Raw genomic sequence first — 26,771 nt, forward strand, 5'->3', positions numbered from 1 at the left:
ACTGTCTACAGTGACGTGGGTGCCGATACGCGAGTGCGCCGACTGTTTGTTTCAAGACAGAAGGTACTTCGTTTTGTCCTCGTTCACCACCAAACCCATTCGCTTTGCCTCTTTATCCAGTTTGGAGAAGGCAGAACGAACAGCGCGGTTCTTAAGGCCGATGATATCGAAATCATCGGCATACGCCAACAATTGTACGCTCTTATAAAATATTGTGCCTGAGCGATTAAGTTCTGCGGCTCGTACGATCCTCTCCAACATCAGGTTAAAGAAGTCACACGACAGCGAGTCGCCCTGTCTGAAACCTCGTTTGGTATCAAACGGCTCGGAGAGGTCCTTCCCAATTCTGACGGCGCTGCTGGTGTTGAGCAACGTCATCTTACATAGCCGTATTAGTTTTGCGGGGATACCAAATTCAGACATCGCGGCATACAAGTAACTCCTTTCCGTACTGTCGAATGCAGCTTTGAAGTCGACGAAAAGGTGGTGTGTGTCGATTCTCCTTTCATGGGTCTTTTCCAAGATTTGGCGTATTGAGAATATTTGGTCAATGGTGGACTTTCCAGGTCTGAAGCTACACTGATAAGGTCCAATCAGTTGGTTGACGGTGGGCTTCAGCCTTTCACACAATACGCTCGCTAGAACCCTATAGGCGATATTTAGAAGACTAATCCCGCGGTAATTGGCACAAATTGCAGGATCGCCCTTCTTATGGATTGGGCAGAGCACACTTAAATTCCAATCGGCAGGCATGCTTTCATCCGACCATATTTTGCATAGGAGCTGATGCATGCACCTTACCAGCTCCTCGCCGCCATGTTTGAATAGCTCAGCCGGCAGTCCGTCGGCGCCCGCGGCTTTGTTGTTCTTTAGCCGTGATATTCACCCCTATTATGGTATCCGACGGATGGTTGCGGAGGGAGTTATACTCGATCCGACAGTATTCGGTATCATAATAAACGTCGGATAAAGCAGTATGCGGATCGATAATGTGGTTTACGGATCGATTAAAAAAATGGCATTACGAACAACGCACTCAATACGCGTTTCAAAGAAATTTACTCGTTTCTCATCCGCAGGTCATTGTGTTGCGGATATTATTATAATAAAGATGGAGAGCAATAAAATGTAAGGAAAAACATTTTTATTTGTTTTTTTCGGATTATATATATTGGCAAAATTTATACAAATGGCAAAATTAATATTTTTTAGGAAACGCACAACCACCAGAGAGCAATTTAAAGGTTTAATATCTCGTATGAAGGAGCATCCTGATATTGCAAAAAATTTTACCAGAAGTGCTCCTAACGAGGTAGAGCAATTTTGGGAGAGTGTGCGTGAGGAACTGAATTCATTAGGGCCTCCATCGAAGAGTATTTCAGAATGGAAAAAGGTTTGTTGATAATTCAAAAGTTCATTGAGAATATAAGTACTTATTTCCGTTTTAATTAAAGGTTTGGTCAGATTTTAAATCAGCAGTAAAGAAAAAGTTGGCGCACAATAAAAGGGAATTACAAGCAACTGGTGGAGGCGAAAATAGGGAACTACCTTTATCGTCGCTAGAAGAAGATGTTGCTGCTCTAGTGGGCCTAAACGCCTGTGTTGGGGGCATTAAAAATTCAAAAGAGTTTGGAGTGCCTCAGAGGAGAATTATTGAGCATGCCACTCCACTAAATTCAGAGCAGGTGGTTGAAGACATTACTCCATCTACATCGAAGAGAGCTCGTACAAATTCATATACTTCGAGAGACGCCATCTGCATAGAGTTGTTGGAAAATGAAGATGTGGAAAATAACCAAAACATTCGAAATGAACTCCGAAAAAAAAAGAGACCAGAGCAGTTTGACTTGTTAGACAAGCAAATCGGTGTGCAGGAGAGGTTATATTCAAAAGTTTCGGAAGGTGTTGGTGCACAGGAACTACATTTTAAAAATGTAAAAAAGGAACTGAAAGATCTGACTAGGTCGGTTGACCGTCTGGGTGATCACCAGAAGAAAAACAATGAAATTCTCCAAGCTTTTCTTGAGGAGACAAAAAGACATAATATGGCTATGGAGACAAATGCTATTGAAAAATTAAGGGTGAAACAAGAACTTTTAAGCATTGAATTAGGAGAAGTTAACAAGCAATTGAGACTTAAAAAATGACTGTGAATTAGAAATTTGGTTTAGATTAAGTTTTAAAGTGCAACATTTGCCAAGAAGGCTTTTATATTTTAAGTTTAAGTTTTAATGTGCAATTGAGACTTAAAAAATGACTGTGAATTAGAAATTTTGTTTAGCTTAAGTTTTAAAGTGCAACATTTGCCAAGAAGGCTTTTATATTTTAAGTTTAAGTTTTAATGTGCAACATTTGCCAAGAAGGCTGTTTTTATTTTGTTCTTAAGAAATATATACAAACATACATATATTTATGTACGTTAAATGAAAACAAAAAAATGTTTCTTTATAAAAAGCTGTGTAGCATTTCATTCCGGATTTGGTTTGCTTCATTGGTATACCTTTGATGTTGTACAGGCTCGCCATTTTCATACTCTTCACTTTCAAAAACCCCTTCTAAATATTCGTCTGAAATATTATAATGGATCCGAATGTTGTGAAGTGCCGCCGCAACATTAACAATTTGAGCCACTTTTTCCGGAGAATAATGAAGTTGGCGAGCTGAGAGCAAGCATCGACACCAATTCTTCCAGACACCTATTGTGCGTTCAACAATATTGCGACCCGAGCTATGGCTTTTATTGAAACGGCTTTGGGGTGTATTCGCTCCGGCATTTCGGAAGGGCGTTATCAGCCAGGGTAAAAGTGGGTATCCAGAGTCACCTAGGGAACATTTAAATCAAAATTACTTATGTATTGTTAACTGTTTCGTTTTTGTCATATATGTACCCAACAATCTAGTGCTTCTGTGTCCATTTTCATACATGGTTTGGAAATGTCTTGAAGCCTCACTATTTTCCCAAATAAAGGAATCGTGACTTGCACCTGCGTACCTACTGTTCACATACCTTATTCGCTGCTTATGGTCACATATCTTAAGATAGAAAAAAGTCATTTTATTAGTCAATTAAAATTTCAGAAATTAACTTACTATCATTGCATTAATACTGTAATATCCTTTCCTATTATAATAAAGGTGCGAATTGTCTCCAGCAGGTTTCAAAATCTTTATGTGGGTGCCATCTACGCACATAACTATGCCGGGAATTCTTGTTTTTCCAAAAAAATATCTTTTGGCTTCAAGCTCTTCAGTCTCGGTCATTGCCAAACTTATCCATCTGGGGCATAGTGTTGCCTCTAAAATATTTAAAACTTCTGACAGTACTATGGACACTGTGGACTGCGCCATGCCAATATTAAAATCCTGCCCAGTACCATTTTGATAACCCCCTTCAGCAAAAAATCTTAGACAGGCTTCTAGTTTGAGCTCTGGCGATATCGACCATGTTTTAATAACAGGAAGCATTTCCCTCTTTAATATGTTAAGAACATATTGGAAAGCTATCTTATTAAGACGGAATTGCTTAACAAATCTACAAGAGGAGTTCACATAAATTTTCGTCAATTGTCCTTAAAAAGTGAACTTACACATCATCCGGCAACTGGAACACGTCAACAGCATTATCCCTTACTTTTTTCCGGGTTCGTCTTGCATCATTGTTTGTACTTTCATTAAAATCCAAAAAAAAAGCTATTGAATCCATTTTATTTAACAAATATTTATTGGTCTTTTGCACAGCTGATTATGCTGATAACACAGTTCACGGATTGTAATGCAGTGCATCCGTCGGTAACAATAATACCATTTTTGTGAAAAAGTGAATCGAGTGCGGATCGAGTTAACTCCCGCCGCATATCATCCGACGTTTATCATAATAGGCATGATTGCTATTCTCACCTCGTCATGGTCGGGTAACGGAACGACAATTCCGTCGTCAACGATTGGGATATCGGGATCTTCACATTCTCTATGACATGCGCAGCTGTCACCGTTTAACAGGTTCGAGAAGTGTTCCCTCCATAATTTAAGATTGCTCTGTACGTCAGTCACCAGTTCGCCGTCTTTGTTCTTACAGGAAAACGCCCCAGTCTTAAAACCTTCTGTAAGCCGTCGAACTTTCTGGTAGAATTTTCGGGCGCTGTTCCTGTTGGCCAGCATCTCAAGCTCTTCGCACTCACGTATTTCGGCCTCTCGTTTCTTCTTTCGGATAATTCGTCTCTCTTCCTTTTTTAGCTCTCTGTAGCGATCCTACATGGCTCGCGTTGCGCCCGATTGCAGCGTGGCTCTATAGGCGGTATTCTTTCTTTCAGCGGCAGCATGACATTCCTCGTCGTACCAACTGTTTTTTCGGGCTCGCCGAAATCTGATTTCTTCTTCTGCGGCGGTACGTAGGGAACGAGAAATGTTGCTCCGTTGCTCGTTCATGCCGGTTTGTTGGGCAGTGCTCTCTGAGAGCAGGAGTGAGAGTCGAGTGGCGAATCTTCTGGCTGTCTGTTGTGAGTGCAGTTTTTCGATGTTGAACATTCTTTGCGTAGGTAGATGTACGCTTTTTCCTGCACAGAAGCGAGTGCGCAGTTTGGCTGCAACAAGGTAATGATCCGAGTCGATGTTGGGTCCTCGGATCGTACGTACATCTAATACACTAGAAGCGTGTCTTCCATCTATCACAACATGATCGATCTGGTTTCGCGTTTTTCGATCAGGAGACAGCCAGGTAGCTTGGTGTATCTCTTCGCAGTTCGTTTTTGCTTAATGAATGAATGACGCAACTAAATATTTGTAATTATGTATTTTAAAATTAATTCAATTGAAACGTAATAATTTAAATTGAAGGGAGTTTTGAAATTTTCCAAAGCCTCTTATATCCTTTTCGACTTCTACTTTTAATTAGTCTTATTTATATTACATAATGTAATTTTATTGAAAGCTGTGTGTTGGTTCATGTAAGTTTGTATATACGTAAATATTCTATGGTTGAAAAGCGTAGGTAAGGGAATTGAATTTGAGTTTGAGATATTTTAGAAAGATTAAAGGTAATCTGCTTTAACTTATTCTGTTCGTTGTTTGAGAATTTTTTTTTGTTACCCACTTCCTGTGTTATATTAAAAAATCACAATATGTCATGTATTTAGTTAGAACTTATGTTTTTCGTGTTCATTACTATATTATTATTAAATTACTTTTGTATTTCAGTTTTAAATAATTTCCTTTAACATATACATTTTTAATTTTTTTGCTTATTTATGTACATCATATTTCATACGGACCTAAATACTAACCTCAAGGGTGGTGTGGAAACTAAAAATTCTCAATTTTTGTTTAAAAAATACGCAATTCATGTTTCTACCGGTGTGGCAATATTGGCGAATGTTATAAAAAATGCACATTTTTCAGAGCTCTCACGAGAAAAAGAGTTTCAAATCTAGTCATCTATGATTAGAGGCCTAGATGCCATAGATAATCTAGATGCATTGAATGATACATCGCGCGGCCCTTGGCTTATCCAACTCAGAAAACGTTAATGTATATACTGTGGGCAAAAAGTAAGGTGAATTTATTTCTCAAACTTCACGGGATTAAAATTTCGCTCTAGTTATTTTTTTCATGAGTTGGCAGCACTGTTAATAATATCTGGTCCAACTTTTATGTGAATGTCATTATCAGTAATATATTTACGCTTGTGGTTACCAAACGACCAAGAGTGCATTATTCGATTTTTACAATGTCTGATTTGATTGAGCAGAGAAGTGCCATCAAATTTTGTTTGCGGAATGAAATTTCGGCTGCGGAAACGTTTAGCATGTTGCAGAAGGCATTTGGTGATTCGACCATGTCGCAGAAAAATGTTTATAAGTGGTACAAAGACTTCAAAGAGGGTCGAGAACGTGTTGATGACTTGGAGCGCTCCGGACGACTATCGACGTCAACAGATGACCAACACGTCAATAAAGTGAGGGAGTTAGTGCTCAAAAATCGTCGGCTGACTGTTAAAGACCTTACTGATATGATCGGAATATCAGAAGGATCTGTGAAAACCATTTTGAAAGACCATTTGGGCCTACGAAAAGTCAAATCTCGTTTGGTACCGAAAACTAAATTTCTTGGAAAAAAGTCGTCGCGTTGATATGTGTGAAACAATGCTTTCAGGCTATCAGGACAAGCTCAAATGCATCATTACGGGAGGTGAGACTTGGATTTATGCTTACGACCCTGAAACATCCAACCAATCAAGCGAATATCGTGCTAAAGGCGAGGCCAGACCGAAAAGAGCACGTCAAAGTCGTTCAAAAATAGAGGTCATGATGACAGTTTTTTTTCGATTTTCGTGGTGTGGTGCACTATGATTTCCTTCCACCTCGTTTACGTGAAGCAATTCGTCTAAAAAGACCAGAATTATGGGCCAACAACTCTTGGTTTTTGCATCACGATAATGCACCGTCTTCGTGATCATTTCGCCAAAAATTCAACGCATATCGTTCCGCAACCACTGTATTCGCCTGATTTGGCTCCGTGTGACTTCTGGCTAAACTCAAGAGACCACTCCGGGGAACGCGTTTCGAATCGATTGAGGAGAAAAAAGCTGAATTGAAGAAGGTGCTGATGGCTATACCGGAAATGGACTATTTGGCATGTTTCGGGGATTGGAAAAATCGTTGGCATAAGTGTCTTTCATCGAGAGGGGATTATTTTGAAGGGGATGAAATTGATTTACAAGAATAAATAAAGATTTTTCATTTTATAGTACAACCAAATTCACCTTAGTCTTTGCCCACAGTAGTACATTAACGTTCTCTGATTAAGGTTAGTTGAAAGAGAGTAAACTCTATCGAAAACTACTGACATATAGGAGAACAGTATATGCATGTGTGTTCGTATGTTACAATGTGATGTTGCTACACATGCGGCCTCACCGTGTTAGCCAGTCGACATGCTAGATAGATTATATAATATAATTTATCGTTTCTTGCATTCGAACACAAGCGGCTTGTTTCTTGAGACCTGGAAACGGTTCTTTTACGATTCAATGAACAAAAAATCTCAAAGTGCAATTATTTTAAAAAAATTAATAAAGGTTATTGTTGAAAAAATACTGTAAGCGCAGTATAAACTATTCAAACAGTTTTTTTAATTACTTTTGTTTTCGACTGTTCTTTAATTTTTCTTCCTTTTTATCTAGTATACATTTTTTTTCAATGCCAACTGGCTTGCTACGACTTTGGTTTGTAACCGTGCTGCAGATGTAATCGATGTTTGCTCTCGTCGATAATGGCACCATGTCCGATTAGCCAACAATCCTGCTAATTGTGCATCGGAATTGATTCATCACTTGCTTTGGTGACATGGACCGTCATGATTGTTTTTAGCCTATAGTTGCTGGCCATCTTCCAAACAAAGTTATTTCCAAACACTACAATAGGTATACTTCCAGAAATTGTACATTTTACTCAGCATGACTAGCACGTTCGGGATAAACTTATAACTTAAACATCGTCCTAGATTAATATTAGCGCCTAAATTCAATATATGTGACCTGGTCTATGAAAAGGTACCTTACGTGTCAAAAAATCATTTTTCACTTTTTTGTTGATTCGAATAGTGTGTGAAAGGCTCTTTAAAATGGTGAAAACCAGAAAGTCATAATTTGGTTAAAAGTTTGTTAAAAGTAAAAAAAAGAAAAGTACAAATACGAAAAAGATGGTTTTTTAGAAGTTTAAACTTTAACTGCTGTTTTCTCGAAACTTGTTTTCGCACGTGAGGTACCTTTTCGTAGACCAGGTCACATACCTATGTATTTACTATCACAAAGTACGTATGATGAACATTAATGTGACATATTTTTTTTTTTATTTGAAGCGTTTTTTATTAAAAAAAAAGTCAAGAACTGCTTTAAAACTGACAAACTGGGTCTTAATATCCCCGGTAAACAACAACTGCTCATCAAAACAACCTAACCGTTTTTCACACATGTTTTTTATGAATATCTTAAGTTTGAAAGTAAAATAGTCCGAGGAAGAGCAGAATGGTGTATCGACATCACAACATGAAAAATTCGGTTAATTCCAGCTACTGGTGGAACCGCTGACGGCTTCGGATAAAGTTGTTTGTCTTCATTGGCAGGATTCACCAACTGATACGCCTAGAATTTCGCCCAGCTTCATTGATGGTTTCAGTAGCTGTAAAGTAAAAAATATAAATAAGACAAAAATAATTTAGTCATATAGAGAAGTTATATACATATTTGAAAATGAGTGTTCAAGAGCTTCCGCCGTGGCCGAATGAGTTTGTGCGTGATTAACACTCGGTGGGGCCCGTGTTCAAGATCCATTCTAGATCTAAATCCAATGATTTATTTGAGGAGGAACTCTGTGGTTGCCATATTTTGTAAGGGTACCATTGGGAGAATTCTCAATAAAGGCTCGGCCTTTGGAGACGATCCAACAAAGTTTGTTTAGGAAAATATATTTTTTTGAACATCCTCGCCTGGCAAAGAGTTTAAAAAATTAAGCTAGAAAGAATGGCGAATATAAATCATTAGTGGCTTCAAAGGGGATTACTTGGAGCGAAAAGCAGGCAAACAGACAACCATTTCTGCCTCAGAATTTGAGGGTGTTGCATGGGCCTACGAACTCGACTACTCGCGAGGATACTTGTGGAAACTGTCAACATACGTGCGTTTAAATGTCTCGCGTTGTGATTAACGCTGTCAGTACGATCAGTACTGCCAATGGGACAACACACCACAGATCCAGCTGAATTGAAGCTATTCTGTCAATGTCTTTGGGGCGCTAAGGAAATCTAAAGAAAACGAGCTTTAGTGAGGTACGGGTAATCAACAGAGCATGTACTCGTACTGATATCATAGACAAATAGCATTGACATTGTTGGATTTATAAAACACTAATCACTGTTTATACCATCTTAGCCTCGCTCGAATATATATTGCGGTGGTATATCTTAGAATTTTTAAAGTAATTGTAAATAATGGTAGCCTATATTATTAAATAAAACAAACAACAGTTTACAACAGTCTTAACATTTAGCCATAACCACTTGTACAGGGACTCGCATATGCTTCGCTCCGTGCTCCTTGGTAATTTATAAAATGAATTGGTTTACTATGGGTTGTTCAATAGGTGCGCTTCAACTTTTTTCCGATAGGGAGGGCGAACGACGCAATATTTTTTATTTTTCGCTTGTCATTTGTAAACTTCATTAGTATACATTTCATCATGGGACGCTACACACTTGAGCAACGATTGCAAATCGTACAAATTTTTTATGAAAATAATCGTTCTGTTGCTGCTACTTTAAGAGCATTACAGCCATTTTACGGTCCATTTAACAAGCCGTCCCGTTTTGGGGTTATGTGAAGTCATTGGTCTACAGTAACAAGCCGGCGACGATTTGTGAGCTCAGAGCCAATATTGAACGCGAAATTGCTGGAATTTCGGCCGATTTATGCAAAAGAGTGGTCGAAAATTGGGTTCAACGATTGGACTTCGTAAAACGTGCACGCGGTGGTCATGCAAAAGAAATCGAATTTCATACTTAAATGTATATGTTCAAACTCGATAATAAAAAAAAATTAGTTAAAAAAGTCAAACCGTTTGTGTTTTATTCAAAAAAGTTCAAAAGTTGAAGCGCTCTTACTGAAAAACCCTATATTTGTATTGAATGCTTGGCCCGGTGGTTCTTAGATTCTGAGTCGTATCACCAATAGTGATATCGGTTCCCAACTTTAAAATTGATCCTCATATTTAGTATTAAAAACATTTTATCAGCTAAGCCGGCTGCAAAAAACGTTAATGTATGGAGAAGTCTCACGGGCTATGAATAGTGTGAATTGTCAAAAATTAAGTCTAACCAGAGAACGCAAATTCATAGAGAAGCCTCAGAAACGAATGAGCAGGTTTAATGTCAAATGCTAACAAAACGCGGGTAAAAAATTGTTATTATTTCACCACCGCCTTGGAAAAGTTAACAGAAGAGAGTTAACATAGCGGAGCGTAGTAACAGAATTAAATATAGCGTTTGCATTGAAATGTAAAATGCCATGATTTGGTGTTAGGCAAAAGAAAATAACAGCAGACTTGTACATTTTTCTTTCATGATTATTTGCCGTCGGCATTTTGCATGCGCAAATGGATTATTTCTTGTGAGATGAATAAATTAATTCTAAGTATATGCATGCTGGCGGCCGCCGTAGCCGAATGGTTGGTGCAATGGCAAGCCTCCGAGTGTATTTCTGCCATGAAAAAGCTCCTCATAAATATATCTGCCGTTCGGAGTCGGCTTGAAACTGTAGGTCCCTCCCTTTGTGGAACAAGATCAAGACGCACACCACAAATAGGAGGAGGAGCTCGGCCAAACACCCAAAAAGGGTGTACGCGCCAATTATATATATATACGTGGGTAACAGCGGTATATGTCGGATGTGTTTTTCTAATCGCTCTGTATTTTTGCTATACAAAAGTTATTTCGACATAATATAAAATGGCATTTTAGTGTTAATATCAAAAATTAAAAGACAGTGACTTTAAGCTATATTTATTATAGTCTGAACTAAATTCAAATTAGTGTAAATAAAAAACTATATTAAATAAAAAACAAGACAAATATGCCGTGTGTATGTGGACAAAAAGTTGATCGTCCTCAACCGAAAGTGCAGTGTGCTGAATGTCAAGAGTTCTTTCACCTTGATTGTGTTGGTTTACTACAGGCAGATGTGGATTTCTTGCTCTCATCTGATAAACCGTATCTCTGCAAGACCTGCTCTGCTGATAGACGCTCTTCCATTAGGTGTCAAACATTATCAGTACTTTCGGCCGAAACAAAAAATAATAATCATGATGATACAAATGTGCACAATAATAAGCAACAAATTACATTGCTTGTTGTTGTTAAAGAACTAGCTGCGCTTAGAACGGAAAACAGTCGCATACTATCTGCTGTAATTGCTCTGCGTGAAGAAAAAAAACAAACAATGCAAAAATCAGATGATCTTCTTGCAGAAATTCGCTCATTGCATTCTAAGCTTGAAGCAAAAGACTACATTAACAACTGAGGTAAAAAATCTCAAAAGCATTGTTGCTAACTCTCCTAGCGTTCTCGGTAGTGCAAATTCAAAATATGTGAGCTCCTTGCTCTCTCCTCTTTCTGTTCGTTGTCCGCCTAATGACCATGAAAACAATGCGCTGAACTCTGCTGCTACGTCTAAGCCTGCGTCGCAAACATCTGCTTTGCATGGTTCTGCCGTCGCTAAGGAAAAGAAAGCTAAGACTACATCTAAGACGGCTGCTGCTACTATTACTGCACCTGCAAAAGTTACCTTTGCTTCTGTTGCTGCTTCATCTCAGGTCTCTGCGACTTCTGTTTTAAATGCTGCTACTGAATCTGTGCCCGCAATACGACAGACGTCCCAGTGGGAAATGGTAACAAAAAATAGTAGACGGAAATTTAATAAGCCTATTGTGATTGGTTCCAATAACAATAATGAGCTACAAGTGGTCCCAATATTTAAATGGCTACACTTGTCGTCATTCTCGCCCAATGTCAATGAAACTGATATTTTGACTTATGTGTCGAAGCATGCTGAAATTGAAACTAAGTCTTTGGTATGCTACAAACTTGTTAAAAAAGATACGGAATTAAATACACTTAGAAAAATTAATTTTAAATTGGGAGTATCAGAATGCTCTTTTGAAAAGGTGCTCAATGCGGACATATGGCCAGAGAGTGTAAAAATCCGACCTTTTCATTTTTTTCAAAAAAACGATTCACCAATGCATCAGCAATAAAAAATTGTGCTCTCAATAATGGCCAAAAAAATTTAAAAATGTACTTTCAAAATGTTTCTGGATTGAGAACTAAATCTAATCAACTTTTAGCGTTTAGTTCGCACATGGACTATGATATTTTTGTTCTCATCGAGACATGGTTAAATGAGAACTTTTTCGATAATGAGTTCTTTGATCCAAATTTATACCATGTCTATCGTAAAGACCGTGATGTCGAGAAAACTGGTCTCTGCAGAGGTGGAGGGGTTTTAATAGCTGTTCAACGGAAGTATAGCTCATCACTAGTATCTCTGAAAAACAATGATACACTCCTGGATCAGCTGTGTGTCTCTGTGCATGGTGCTTCAAATATATTGATTTGTGCGTCATATATTCCTCCGTCAAGTATTGATACACTGTATAAAGCACATGTGGATAATGTTTTAGCTCTAACCTCAAATAATGGCAATTTTTGTGTTCTTGGGGACTTCAATTTGAGTAATATTGAATGGTCTAGTTTAGATGATAGTACTGCATTATGTCCTAACAATGTTAGTAGTATATCTGAAATTTATTTGATTGATAATTTTTTAAGTTTTGGACTGGTTCAGATAAATAGTTTCTCAAATAGTCTTTCTCGAATTCTCGATCTCATTTTCATTACTGACAATATAAATTTTTCTTTATTAGAATGTGTAGACCCTCTGTCTACTCCTGGTCTGCATCATGTACCACTTGTCCTTCATATAGAATTCTATGAGTTTAATGATTTTTATTTTGAGAATGTGACTTCCAATTTTTGTTTTAAAAACTTTGATTTTAATATAATTAATTCAGCAGTTGATATTATAGACTGGGATTCTTTATTTACTGGGGTTGAAGTTGCCAATTGTTATGATATTTTCAAGCATAATATAAATGATATCTGTAAAAATAATATACCGGTGATAAAAAGGACTAGTTATAGAGTACCGTGGCATACCAAGGAACTGAGAAAACTAAAAAATTTGAGAAATAAATATTTCAAAAAGTTTAAGTTTTCTCATTCCTTCACAGATAAAGATAAATATCTACAGTTCTCTAGAGAACTTAAATCTTTGGATATGGACTTAAAGCGAAATTATATTCTCAAGTTCGAATCGGACATTAAATCAAATCCTAGTTCCTTCTGGCGTTATGTTAGATCTAGGAAATCATGCTCAAGTATTCCTTCGGTTGTCTTCTATAACGAAACTCAAGCACATACCTCTACAGATGCAGCCAATCTTTTCGCAGATTTTTTTTGTTCAAATTTTCAAGTAGACTCTGATTTAATTGATGAGTTTCATTCGAGCATGAATTCCTCAATCAATATTGGCTCGTTAACTTTTACGCTTTCTGATATCGAAGATGGAATTCGGCAACTCAAAACATCAACAAAAACTGATGTAGATGGGCTATCTTCGTATCTTCTTAAAAACTGCTCTGCAATTGCCTATCCACTTTTGTTAATGTTTAACAAATCCCTTGATCGAGGAGAATTCATAGATGCCTGGAAAGTAACAACCATTAATCCAGTATTCAAAAGTGGAAATAAAAACAATATTACTAATTATAGACCAATTGCCAAATTATCCACGGTATCAAAATTATTTGAATTAATAGTGAAAGATAAAATCTATTTCGTAGTTAGTCGTTATATTTCAGTAGACCAACATGGCTTCATGAAAGGTAGATCTACTGTTTCAAATCTTGCTGTGTTCTCTGAATATTGTATATCATCGTTTAAAAAAAAAACTCAAGTTGATGCTGTGTACACAGACTTTTCAAAAGCATTTGATAAGGTTAATCACAGGGTTTTAATTTCCAAATTGAGTGCTATAGGATTCCATTCCACTCTTTTAAAATGGATTAAATCCTATCTCTCCTCTCGGAAATGTGTTGTAAATGTTGATGGTGTGTCATCTATTTCTTTCATTGCGTCCTCTGGGGTACCTCAGGGAAGTATACTGGGCCCCTTACTTTTTATACTTTTTATTAATGACATTTCTAGTTGTTTTAATAACGCAAATTTTCTCTTGTATGCCGATGATTTAAAGATATACTCGAGGATTGCAAGTACAGTGGACTCTTTAAACCTTCAATCTGATCTAGATAACGTTGATTCTTGGTGTAAAAGAAATAAGTTAGATTTAAATATAAGCAAGTGTTTTTATATTTCTTATTCTAAATCTTGTTCTCTTATACCCACTTCCTACCACATTTGTGGTTCTAGCTTATCTCATCGAAGTGAAATTACTGATCTTGGTGTGGTATTTGATTCTAAATTCTCTTTTCAAAAACATTTAAATCACACTATTTCAAAGTCTTATTCCGTACTTGCGTTTATTCGACGTTTTAGTTCAGACTTTGTTGATCCATATACTCTAAAGTTGTTGTATACGTCTCTGGTGCGTTCCAAGTTAGAATATGCCGTCTTTATTTGGAGACCATATTATGCTTGTCATATTAGTAGGCTTGAACGTGTCCAGAAAGCTTTTGTGCGTTATGCATTGCGTTCTTTAAATTTCACTGACCCAATTCCATCCTATAAAAGTCGGTGCTTGCTTATAAATCTAAAATCACTAGATATTAGAAGGACTATTCTCTCCATTACTTTCCTCTTCGATTTGATAAACGGGGTTATTGACTCCCCATCGCTACTCGAGAAAATCAATTTCAATATTCCTCAGCGAAGTTTACGGAATCATGATTTTTTCCGGTTAGGGATGGCACGAGCTAATTATGCTTCCAATGCTCTGATTTCTAGAACTCTGGGTGATTTTAATTCGCTTTCAAATCATACTGGCCTGGATTTCTGTTCCACAAAGAATCACTTCAAATTGGTTCTAAATGAATTGTTGAACTAAATTCTTAGTATTAATCTAATCTTCTTCTGTAAATTATAAAAAATTTATTCTTTTTCTTTCACTCATTACAATTGAAACTAGTTAATTATAAGTTTAATTTTACTTTGATTAATTTATTCAGCATTAATCTGTTTTCATAGTCTGTAAGAAATATTGTATTTTTAGACTATTAATTAATTAAATAAATAAATAAATAAATAAATAAATAAATAAATATATATATATGTGTATATGTAGTTCTTCAATTGATAAAAAGTGCATAAAAACATATGCATATATCTGTAAGGTAGAAATTTACTCTGAAATCAGAGTATCTGAAGGTTACTGTACATATAATGCTGTGCCTATGAATATGCGCTGGATTTCTTGAGAAGTTTTAGGGAATCGTAATTGGCCTTATCACTAGAGCTGTGATAGTCATGCAAAATAAAAGGCCAAAATATTCATGCAAAAATGCATGAAAAACTCTGGAATATGCACGAAAAAATTCAACAAAAGACAAAATATGCACGAAAATATGCACGAAAATATGTATGAAAACATGCAAAAAAGCCCAAAATAATATTCGAAAATCTCTCAAAAAATTCCGAAATGCAAAAAAGGTATTTTTTTCTCCTGGGCTAGTAAACATTTTTATTTCAGTTAGCCAGATACTTATAGTAATTCATTATTGCAAGTCAAAACAAGATGTTGTTTAAGACTATCGAACGAGAAACACCGCCGTTTTTCAGTTAAAATTGACTTGTAGGTTGAAAAGGAGAGTTCTAATTCCACCGATATAGCAACAGAAAATTTAAAAAATGTTATTTCACATGGTGTCAATGCTGTTATATATTCATTTGAAGCGCTAGCTCGTGAATCTCCATTCAAAATATCATTAATTTCAAGCAAAGAACGATATCCAACATTCCGAGATAACACTTCTTCGAACTTCTTCAAAAAACGGTCGTCGGTCATTGTGCCCAAGATAGAATGAACTTCTTTATACAGCTCTATACACTTTTTCAATTCAAGTCCTTTCGATTCTAATATTTTGATCTTGTCTGCGATGAATATGAAGTTAGCTTTTATGAATGCCAAATCTTGTCGAATATTGGACGCTCTAAACGCTGAAGAATGCAGAAGTGGTAGAAACTCGTAGACACAACCAATCCATGGAAGATTTGATCAATGGTAAAAATTCAATAAAAAAACAAATGTTATTAGTTGAGGAAAAAAGCTTAAATGCGACTTCCAAAAAAACTGAAATTTATACCTATGTATGTATGTATATGTACATTCCTTTAATTATATACAAGTGCCTATCAAAAGTTTAATAATATTTTTGAATATTACAGTCGTGTTAATGTTGAAGATATTGATTCCCTTATCCGAATAGCTGCATCACTATATGTTGAAGGAGAAGGTTCATACGTTTGATTAAAATGGTATTCTTCAACATTTTCTGAAAAATCATCAACCACGCAATAATGGATACAAATATAGTGCAATGCTGCGGCAACGTTAACTATTTGGCAAACCTTCATGAGTTCATATAAAGCTCACGAGCACCCAGAAGGTATCTGAATCGGTTCTTAAATACACCTATGGTCCTTTCTATAGTATTTCTCGCTTTTGCATGTATTTTATTGAAGTTTCCTTCGGCGCTTCCTGTTGTAGGTGAACGAAAAGGTGTCATTAACCATGGCTCTAGAGCGCATCCAGCGTCTCCTGTGGAATAAATAAAATCATTTTAGCAAAAAATTATTTAAACGGTCTATATAAGTATGCACATACCTAAAAGCCAAGTGTTTCGTTACCTGTTTAGGTTTTTATTTTCAAAAAAAATTTTGCGCGCTGCTTACGTTCCAAATATGAGCATCGTGGTTGCTGCCAGGATACTGCGCATTCCCGTAACGAATTCTCATTTTATTATCGCATATCAGCAATAAATAAAAAATTAGAAATATATTTGAAATATCAGTTTTTGCAAGACTTACAATCATAGCATTGATGCTATAGTACCCTTTACGATTAAAATACAGAAATTTGTCTTTAGCTGGCGCAACAATTTTAATGTGTGTTCCGTCTACACCTAAAATCGCACCAGGAAACCCATATTTTTGATAAAAGTACATCTTTGCTTGTCTTTTTTCTTGCTCAAATCAAGATTCACCCACTGAGGACATATGTAGATGACATTGAAGAGTGGATAACACGTCTTTTAATACGCCACAAAATGTGGATTGAGCCATGGGAATGTCAAAGTCCTTTCCCACTCCATGTTGGTACCCACCCTCCGCAAAAAAACGTAATGCGGAAGACAAACGATGGAGCGAAGAGAAGGAGCACGGCCTCTTTGAGCGTGCATTCCCATCTAGGACATTTAAGACGTACAAAAAGGCCGCCTTATTCGACCGGCAATTTTTAGTAAACCTGTTTCATAAAATAAAGTTAACCTATGAAGTTATGAAGATATTCCTATACTTACATTGTGTCCTCAACATCGAGCGGATTGCTTGCGTCCCTTAATATTTTTCGTTGAATTTTCATATTTGATCTACTTCTTTCACCTTCCGCCTCCATCAACATTATAGAAAATACCAACGAAGAATCCATAACACTTAAAATCTTTGTTTTTCCAATATATATTTCAGTCTAATTAAATTTATTTACCCTTGTCTTTATTAAAATTTCAATTTATTGCAAAACATCGGATTTTGAAACGTAAATTTAAAATATGCGTATGGCAACAACTATTTCGAATTCACATGGGTTGCATGAGCGGACATTTATGTATATTAGATGACTTGCTACGATGGATTGTGTGATAGGGCAGAATATGCTTTGCTGTGGCAAGTACACACAGCATATACATATACATATATGCGCATATGTATATGTTATAATAAATTCACATATTTAAATTTGCATATGCCATCTCTCTGTGTGCCTGGTAATGAATAAATTCTCTTTGAAGGATTTGATTTGGTTGAAGGGAATTCAGCAAAGTTTTACAGAAGACAGACATAATATATGTACATATATATTTTTGGATTATTTGCTCTTTCTACCTCACAATTGAACTTAGCATTTTTTGACGTGATAACGTCTTATAATTCGATTTAGCCGGCTGTACGCACGAAAAGATGCGTCGTTATCTTGCTCATGCGTCGTTACCTTGCTTGAACTGCAAGCGAGAGCGCGGAACGAACGACCAAGAGCAAAATCGGCCCCCACGTTCGGCAACGTTCGACATCTGGCTCGCTCCTACTTGAGTGAGTATATATGTTTATGTATATGCGCATATGTATATAAATTCACATATTTGTATTTGCATATGCCTTCTTCCTGTGTGCACGGTAATGAACCAATTCTCTGTTGAGAATAGGACGATGATAGAAAAGTAGGAAATGAAAGGGAGTGCTTCGAGTGTAATGTGTCTTGAAAAAGGCAAATCGATTATGTTGCCTCTTAGTGTTGTTGACTTATTAACGTCTGATCCACAATCGAAATTGAATTTTATAAATGTTTCGTCATTTTTCACGTTTGTGTAAATGTAACTTGACCTATTCCATTGCGATTCCATTTACCACCTTCTCTATATCCATATAAAATATCTATCAAACAAATAAAATTAAAATTTTGTTTTGAAAATTGCAACCATTACATCAGTAGTTTCTTATGACGTTGTCACGTTAGATTATCGTCAGTAAACCGACTTTACAGACAACCTCTTTTTTTCTATGATAAAGTGCCTGTAGCTAGCCTAAAGCGTTAACATTCTTTCTTCCTTCATACAAACGTATTTTACTCTACTTCTGTTTAATTTGACTAGTTGAGTATATTTCTGTTAACTTTTGGTGAAAAATATGTCTGTGGTGAACTACGCGCGTAAAACGAGTACCCCTTCAAATTTCATGCGTTCCCGTCATTGAAACTTCTCTATACATTAACGTTCTCTGCCGGCCGTGATGACTACTCCTAATAATAATAACAGTAGTCTTATTATGACGTGCTCGAAAGTCAAGGCGAAGGGAAAAGCCTCTTTCGCTGTCGTTAATAATTTTCAATTTCAATCTATCTCAATGGTATTGCCGATCGCAATGAGAATTATGCTGTTAAGTCTGCCTACACAAAGTTTCGCTGAGATAAGCTGCGCATGTAACTGTCACCACTACAAATGTTTCTCATGCTGAGCCACTGACCTTTGCGTTCGTCGTCTTTTTTTCTACTTCCTTACCGTCTTCCGTAATGAAGGTTTCTGTTCCGGCTCTCGCTAGCACAACTGCTACATTCTTAACAATGTGGGAAGTTCCCTTGCTATTCTCACGAATGCTGCTCTCATGCCAGCTCCAGTTTCTAAGTCCTCCCGATCACATAGTGTTTTGGTCTAGTTTGGCTAAAAAAGTACACAAAAAGGAAATACGTGGCGTGGGTACTAATGATTTTAAGGATAGCTTGAAATATTTACAATTAAGATCTCTCTCTACATCTGTGTTGGTAGATAATATTAAAAATTACGTTGTTAAACAGACTGTTATTAATAAATACTCTCTTTCGTGCTCTTCGTATAAGTTAGTTAAGACACCGACCACAGATTTTTGGAGAGTTAACTTTAATTTAGCTGTGCGCAGAGGCTTAGTTTCTTGAATTATTAAGGTCGAAAATTTTTAAGACTATTTCGGGTTTTCCCAAAGGATCTACAACAATTACCTCTAACGCATTCCTTCAATGTACAAATGAATTTTGTCATATTTGCTTTCGTTTAGGTAGGGTTCATAGCATCATCTTCAAATCAAGCTTGCATTGGGCTAGCACCTTAAGCGTCGGCCTCACTACTTCCTTTCAGAGTACATACTCTCTAATCTATATGTGAAGCAGCGCAGTTTTTGTCGTGTACGTATGAAATCAGAAAAGAAAAATTTGACACGGGTGCCTATGAAATGGCCAGCTCTTTTCTTAAGTTTGTAACTAAAATGTTACGTTTTCTCCAAATAAAACGATTTCAATATTCAATACTTCCTCATAGTTTGACCACTGGATTGTTAAATAAAAGACACAATCTAAAGACAATATAATTTGCTTTATTTCAGCTTTACTTTACACGTTCACATGCTTAACTTACGACCGATTACTCTGTGTGCGTGCACCTCTGCTTATATACATACAGAGAACGTATACATGTGCTTCTTAACTATCGTAATTTGTAGATGTGGTAACTTGTACATATATCCTGGCAATTTCTGTATCGCCTTGTCTGGTGTCAATAGTGCAGGCGCTAAAGGACATTGAGTATGCAAAATGTGAGGACCGCATTCTATAAATAGTTTTGAACTCAGAAAAGCTTGCAGATTATGATTCTGGATGTTGCCGGGAGATTTGATGGTCCATTTTTTTTTTACCCCACCCCTTTAGTATTCAAGTAAATGGACTGAACAAGTGCTTTGAAACCATTTCAATAATTGTTTTAGTGATAAAATTCAACACATATTTTTGATAAAAAATGATTTAATAGGAAAAAGAAAATTTTAACATAAGTCATACAAAAAAAATACAAATAATTAATCTCTTTTATTTTGGCAGTTATTATTAATACATTCGCACAACGAAATACAATTTAGTTGTAACTTTTTGCAAGAACAATCCTTTGTTTGACAATTAGATGTACATTTGCAGGGTTGAATTAACAATTCCGGTAATGGTCGCTTCGGCAATTGTCGTGGATACAATTTACCATCTTTTTTCATAGCCTAATAAGGTGTAATCAATAGGCTGTAGTACGGTCAGAATTTATCCATATATATGTTAGTGCAGAAGCTATTAACAAATGTAAATGTAGAGCATCTGATATGCAAATTACTTTTAATAAATTTCAGCCGAAGCCGATATTTTGACAAATTAATTTATAGCGAAGTTTATCAGCAGTTAATGTTTTTTTGAGAAAAGATAGGTGCAAATGGTTTCTAATTCCGACTGTTCGACTGTTAGGTATGGATTTCCTAAATGCCTTAGACCATTTTGCACAAAATCCAACGATGCAGCTTTTAAACAATTTTTTTTTTGGGCCCAATCTGCTAGTCGAATCGCAACCACTTAGAGAGTGTAATGCTGGCAAAATACGAGAATTGTTTTCGCCAAGGGATTGAGCAGCTAAATGACACCCTGAAATGTATTTTTTCTTATAAGAACCTTCAAACCATAGACCTTTCTTCATTGAAATCATTATTATCTATAGCTCCATGAAGAAATAACGAAATGAAGAAATATGAAAATAAAACGTTTTCACCATACTTATCTATTAGTAGTGAATTAATATCACGATTTTCTACAACTGCATCTTCTATGTCAGTGAGTTCAGCTAGTCGCTTAGCTAATGATGACACTTCAAAAGAGTGAGTTGGTAATTTATGTTTTATTTCATTAATCAGCTCCTCAAATGCCTCTATATTTCATGTGATATTTTATTTGGAGGATCCACCCCTACCGTATCGAAATCCTTTAAGAACCAACTGGAAGAGGTTCAAAAATGTAGTAAACAAGAGGATAGGAGAGACTCCTATCCCTCAAATCACTCTCACGGAAAACCTTGAGAGTAGGGTCATAACATTGGAAAAGGCATTTAGTAGGGCCTACAAAACGTCCTGCCCCAAAAAATTTAGCAAAAAAACTCACCCTCCTTGGTGGAGCAGTGAGCTCTTAAAACTAAGGGAAAAATCTAGATCAACGTTTAACCTCAGCTACTCGACGGGAAATTGGGAATTGTACAGAGAAAGTCGGAGACAGTACAAAAAGGCAATCAGGGCCGCCAAAAAAGAGAGCTGGAGGGAATTTTGTTCGTCAATCGAATCCACCAGGGATTCTGCTGGGCTCAGCCGTGTTCTTTCCAAAGACCACTCAATGGCTTCTTGGGTCAAGAAACCTGATGGAACTTGGACTGCTACAGCAGAAGAATCGCTAGAGCTTCTGCTAAACACGCATTTTCCGGGATGCAGCGCTTACGAAAGTGAGAGGGGAAACATTAGGCGGAGCCAATATAATCCACAGCATCTTGCAAATGAAATTATTACCAAAGAAAAAGTTGCATGGGCAATCAAATCTTTCTCACCCTTTAAATCTCTGGGGCCAGATGGGATCATTCCAAAGATGTTACAGGAAACCTTGGACTGTATCCTACCATGGCTAGAGGAAATTTTTAAAGCGTGTTTAAACTTAGGCCATATTCCAGATAGCTGGAAACTAGTCAAGGTCGTCTTCATACCAAAAGTAGATAGAAGAGGATATGAATCAGCGAAGGACTTCAGGCCAATCAGTCTTTCGTCTTTCCTGTTAAAAATTTGGATACGCACCTCAGAAGCTCTTTGGAGAGCTCGGGTATATCAACTGCACAACACGCATACCTTAAAGGCAAATCTACGGAGACAGCGCTTCACGAGGTAATCGGAACAATAGAGGGCTCTCTAGAGAGCAAACATTATACCATGGCGGCATTCTTGGATATCGAAGGCGCCTTTAACAATGTTAGCACAGATTCCCTCCAACGGGCGTTGATAGACCTGGAGGTGGGCAGTTGCATCAGTAACTGGGTCATCTCCATACTAGAAACTAGGATCATCAAAGCTAATATGGGTAATATCAACATAACCAAGAAGGTCCACGGGGGCACTCCACAAGGGTATTATCTCCACTTCTTTGGCTATGTGTGATTAGCAAAATCTTAATAAAACTTGACGGAGGTGGGGTAAAAGTGGTGGCGTACGCTGATGATGTGGTGTTAATGGTGTCAGGACTGTGTCCAAATATGATCAGTGGGATCATCCAAAGGGCGTTGGGCGAGCTTAACTCTTGGGCCACAGGATGTGGGCTAAGTTTAAACCCGCGTAAAACAGAACTTATGCTTTTTACCACCAGATATAAGGTACCAACTTTTACCCTACCAAATATTAACGGACAAACTCTGTCTTTATCAACCAGTGCAAAGTACTAAGGGGTAATTTTGGACTCCAAACTTAGCTGGAAGTTAAACGTCGAAGAACGGCTAAGGAAAGCAGAAATTGCTTTATATGCCTGCAAGCGTATGCTTGGAAGAAGATGGGGTCTTCAACCTAAGCATACATTATGGCTGTATAAGGCGGTTATACGACCCATTTTATCGTATGGTTCGGTAGTTTGGTGGAAAGCTCTAGGGAGAGAGTACAATACCAAATTACTCGGCAGAATACAAAGATCAGCCTGTGCAATAACGGTCGGTGCAATCAGATCATGTCCTAGAGAGGCTCCCAATGCACTGACACACGTTATTCCAATAGACCTACATATAAAGAAGACGGCAACCATGAGTGCATTTAGGTTAAATGAAGCGGGTCGCTGGAAAGGAAAAACTTATGGTCACGCTAGTCTATTATCGCGACAAACTCAGTTAACCTCGGTGAGGACTGACTACATCGTCCCGATGGCAACGTTCAATAGGAATTTTGCCACACTCTTTCGCCACACGGAATTGACTGCCGGCTGAGCTATTCAAACATGGCAGCGAGGAGCTGGTAAGGTGCATGCGTCAGCTCCTATGCAAAATATGGTTGGATGAAAGCATGCCTGCCGATTGGAACTTAAGTGTGGTCTGCCCAATCCATAAGAAGGGTGATCCTACAATCTGTGCCAATTACAGCGGGATTAGTCTTCTAAATATCGCCTATAAGATTCTAGGGAGCGAATGTGTGAAAGGCTGAAGCCCATCGTCAACCAACTGATTGGACCTTATTAGTGTGGCTTTGGATCTGGAAAGTCTACCATCACAATACGCCAAATCTTGGAAAAGACCCATAAAAGGACAATCGACACACACCATCTTTTCGTCGATTTCAAAGCTGCATTCGACAGTACGAAAAGAAGCTATTTGTAGGCCGCGATGTTTGAATTGGGTATCCCCACAAAAATAATACGGCTTTGCAAGATGCCGTTGCTCAACACCAGCAAGGCCGTCAGAATTGGGAAGGACCTCTCCGAGCCGAGGTTTCAGACAGGGCGACTCGCTGTCGTGTGACTTCTTTAACCTGTTGTTGAAGAGCATCGTACGAGCCGCAGAACTTAATCGTTAAGGCACAATTTTTTATAAGAGCGTACAATTGTTGGCGTATGCCGATGATATTGACATCATCAAAACAAAAAAAAAAAAAAAACAAAAAAAATATTGTGATTTGTGAGATTTAAACTAATCAAACTAATGAAAACGAAGTGCCATGTGTTAAATTGTGAAAGACGATATTAATATAAAACCTCCAAATGCAGTTTGTTAACGTTTTTATGCGGAAGACACAGGACAAGAAAGTGTGTGTATATGCGTATAATTTCTTGTGTTTGTTTGTTACCATTGCTTTCGCCTACTCTTCTTCTCCACAAATAAGAAATTCCCCTTCCTTTTCCTTGTTTATTCATGGGCTTACTCACCTTAGAACAATTTACATGCGAAGGCAACAATAAAGTTATGTAGCAAGATTCGCCGTTAGCGAATATGGTTAGATAATGATAGAATACAAGATTGCGCCTTCCCCATTAGTTGCGACGTCCTGTTCCGAGAATATACAAACAAAAGGAAAGAAATTACTTGTTTGTGAAGAGGAAGAGTGGGCGAAAGCAATAGAAACTACCAAGAAATTACGCACACACACTTTTTCGCCACTGCGTTATCAGACGCGAATGTATACGAAGCGAGTGAAGAGGTGTTTTTTAAGTGCTTATAATAAAAGTGATCATAAGTATTGGAAAGCAACCCACAATACTGTTTGCGCCATGAAGTCCCAAACTCTGCGCCAGTGATTGGATTGAGAGGTTTTCATAATCACTATAAGCTAAATATATATAAAAACCATAGCTAAGGCTTTAAACTTTGATAACCAGTGTTTGAAAATGAGAGACGCATATAAACGTTGAAAAGTGTTTTTGAGAGGAAGAGCAGTGTATTTTTGTTTTTCGTTGTCATCAGCACAAGTGCTCAGCTAGCTGCATGCCATCAGCTACACACCAGCAGGAGAGAGAAGAGCAAAAGAACAAGCTCCGGTGTATGACATCTGGCATTTAGAAAATTATCTACGCTATCGAACAATATCCGAGCAATAAAACCCAAAAGAAGCCCGCACGGCTCACGATAGTGGGTGAGAGGGGCACCAAAAGTTAAGGAGTGTTTGAATTTCAAAAAGGATCAATAGACGCGAAACCCAATGAGCAACAACGATATGCCAAGCAATCAAAAGGTGAGGAGGAGGCTGCTATACGAAAACCAAGCGCGGTAAGTAAATGCATGAATGTGCGATTATGTAAGGAAGCCACCCCATCACGCGAAGGTTGGGAAAAAGTTGATAAGATCTGAGCAATGTTAACCAACGAAATCAGATGCACTAGTCCTGAGGAAAGTTGCTGAATTCTCGTACGCGGAAATCTTGAAAAAGGTAAAATCACAACCTGAGCTAAATGAACTTAGTCAATGTGAAAAGGGCATCAGAAAAACATTAAAGGACGAACTCTTGTTTGAGATAAAACGGTAAGTCGATCTGGTCACAGATAAAGGCAGCAGGGGGTTCCTCTCTAGCCCAAAAAACTGCTATCGAAATAAAAGACATCGAAGAGGTTGTTTCTAAGGAGGAAGTTGTAGCGGCAAAGAAAAGAGTCTCCATGACGGGAAAATTACGCTATCTGAAATTCGCTCAATGCGCACATCGTTGTCCAAGATTCGTATTGGTTGGATTTACTGCCGGTTATTAGAGAAAGTGATGTGGCAAGAAATTTTCAAAGCGAAGAAGATCGTACCACTTGCTGCTTTAGAAGTAGCGGACAAGGCCACAAGAGTAAATGCTGTATAAACGCGCTGATGTGCGCCTTCTGTCTTACATAAGGCAAAACGATCCAACTATGTTTCAGCGCCCAAACGTGTCCCGTATTCTACGACCCTCACCATAGCTGACCTATGTGAACTTGGCATGGTAGCGCTGGAGATGTGTGCAGTAAAAGACATAAGGTGCAATAAAAACCAATGCGACCCCAACAAACACATAAAAAAGGCGCAACTACCTAACGTACTCCGATTACTGCCTTACCCAAATCCTTAGTGATCATGGATGTTTTAAAGCATACCTTCATCGCTTTAGGCTTGAAAAAACTTCTTACTGCGAGCAGTGCGAGTTAAAAAACGACGAAGATGCGGAACATGTGTTTTTCGTATGTCCCCTTTTCAGAAGACTTAGAAAAACACTGGAAGATAACATTGGCTGCAGCGTCACGCTCGAGAATCTACTCCCCCATCTGCCATGCCCCTGTACGAAATATTTAACGGTAGTACCGAGGGATTGGTACTTTGACGGTAGGAGGTTTAGTTTGGGTTAAAGTCCTACACTGACGGGGTTAGGCTTTCGTTGCTTCTTCGTCGTCGTCGTCGGCATAAAAACTCAAAAACACAAAAAAACTAAAACACTTCGTTTTCCTGAGTTTGTTTAGTTTAAAAGTCACAAGCCACAATATTACCAAGTCATTCACTGAATTTTTACAAACATGTAAAATCTCTTCCTTTTGTTTGTTTAGTTTATTTTGTTGTTTATAACGTCATCGTTGTCAAAATCGCGAAAAATAAGGTAGCCGTGTTTGGAAGGCGCCACCTTTTGTATTCTATTCGCTTTGGTTATACCTCTTAAAACTGGTATAACTCACTATTTTCAATGCTGCCAAGTTTATTTTCTGATATTAGGCAAATCTCAATAGACGGTGTTCAGACACGGCAACTTGTAGCTTTTGGTAGAGAGATTGACGAGGAAAGGAGAATGCACCGAGTTGCTTGTGTTCGGGCAACACGCTATGTGCTCTCGTTCTTCTCAATGTTATTGTTGACTGTATACTAAAGTCAAAAACAAATACAAACAATTCGATTAGCCGTGTCTGAAAGCGGTATTACCAATTCTCATTAAGTGTTTCCTAACAAATGTAATTTTTGGCAGCCTTTTTACTTTGCTACCAACGCATGTTTATTTATGCCAGTTGTTTCATCTATTCGCCACCCACTAACGCATGGCAAATCGAAGAGGGTTATCATTGTTCGAGTGATAATCGCGAATAAATAAAAAACGAGTTGGCGCAATATTAC

At 37.6% G+C, this 26,771-nt stretch overlaps 2 protein-coding genes across 3 annotated transcripts; one reads left to right on the forward strand and one right to left on the reverse strand.

The window, feature by feature from the left end:
• The first annotated feature begins 1,041 nt into the window (after nt 1-1,041).
• On the forward strand, nt 1,042-2,341 carry LOC128862938 (uncharacterized). Of its 2 annotated transcripts, XM_054101780.1 has the most exons (3): nt 1,055-1,128; nt 1,213-1,393; nt 1,455-2,341. In XM_054101780.1, the coding sequence occupies exons 1-3, from the start codon at nt 1,112-1,114 to the stop codon at nt 2,145-2,147; spliced, it is 891 nt and encodes a 296-aa protein (XP_053957755.1). In that variant the 5' UTR covers nt 1,055-1,111; the 3' UTR covers nt 2,148-2,341. The 2 variants fall into 2 exon arrangements, with proteins under 2 accessions (XP_053957753.1, XP_053957755.1); XM_054101778.1 differs by having other exon boundaries at nt 1,042-1,393.
• LOC128862937 (putative nuclease HARBI1) lies at nt 2,240-3,892 on the reverse strand. Its single transcript, XM_054101777.1, has 4 exons — nt 3,588-3,892; nt 3,091-3,532; nt 2,889-3,033; nt 2,240-2,822 (listed from the first exon to the last, which is right to left on the reverse strand). The coding sequence occupies exons 1-4, from the start codon at nt 3,701-3,703 to the stop codon at nt 2,446-2,448; spliced, it is 1,080 nt and encodes a 359-aa protein (XP_053957752.1). The 5' UTR covers nt 3,704-3,892; the 3' UTR covers nt 2,240-2,445.
• Between the last annotated feature and the right edge of the window lie 22,879 nt (nt 3,893-26,771).

This window comes from Anastrepha ludens, chromosome 5, assembly GCF_028408465.1.
Source record: "Anastrepha ludens isolate Willacy chromosome 5, idAnaLude1.1, whole genome shotgun sequence".
Taxonomy (NCBI): domain Eukaryota; kingdom Metazoa; phylum Arthropoda; class Insecta; order Diptera; family Tephritidae; genus Anastrepha; species Anastrepha ludens.

What these genes read in the sequence shown, in the direction of transcription:
- LOC128862937 (XM_054101777.1), bottom strand. Translation starts at nt 3,703, where the DNA reads ATGGATTCAATAGCTTTTTTTTTGGATTTTAATGAAAGTACAAACAAT. An exon ending in ACAGTATTAATGCAATGATA is followed by an intron (nt 3,034 to 3,090) that starts GTAAGTTAATTT and finishes TTCTATCTTAAG; the next exon opens with ATATGTGACCATAAGCAGCG. An exon ending in CAGAAGCACTAGATTGTTGG is followed by an intron (nt 2,823 to 2,888) that starts GTACATATATGA and finishes AATGTTCCCTAG; the next exon opens with GTGACTCTGGATACCCACTT.
- LOC128862938 (XM_054101778.1), top strand. Translation starts at nt 1,190, where the DNA reads ATGGCAAAATTAATATTTTTTAGGAAACGCACAACCACCAGAGAGCAA. An exon ending in GTATTTCAGAATGGAAAAAG is followed by an intron (nt 1,394 to 1,454) that starts GTTTGTTGATAA and finishes TTTTAATTAAAG; the next exon opens with GTTTGGTCAGATTTTAAATC.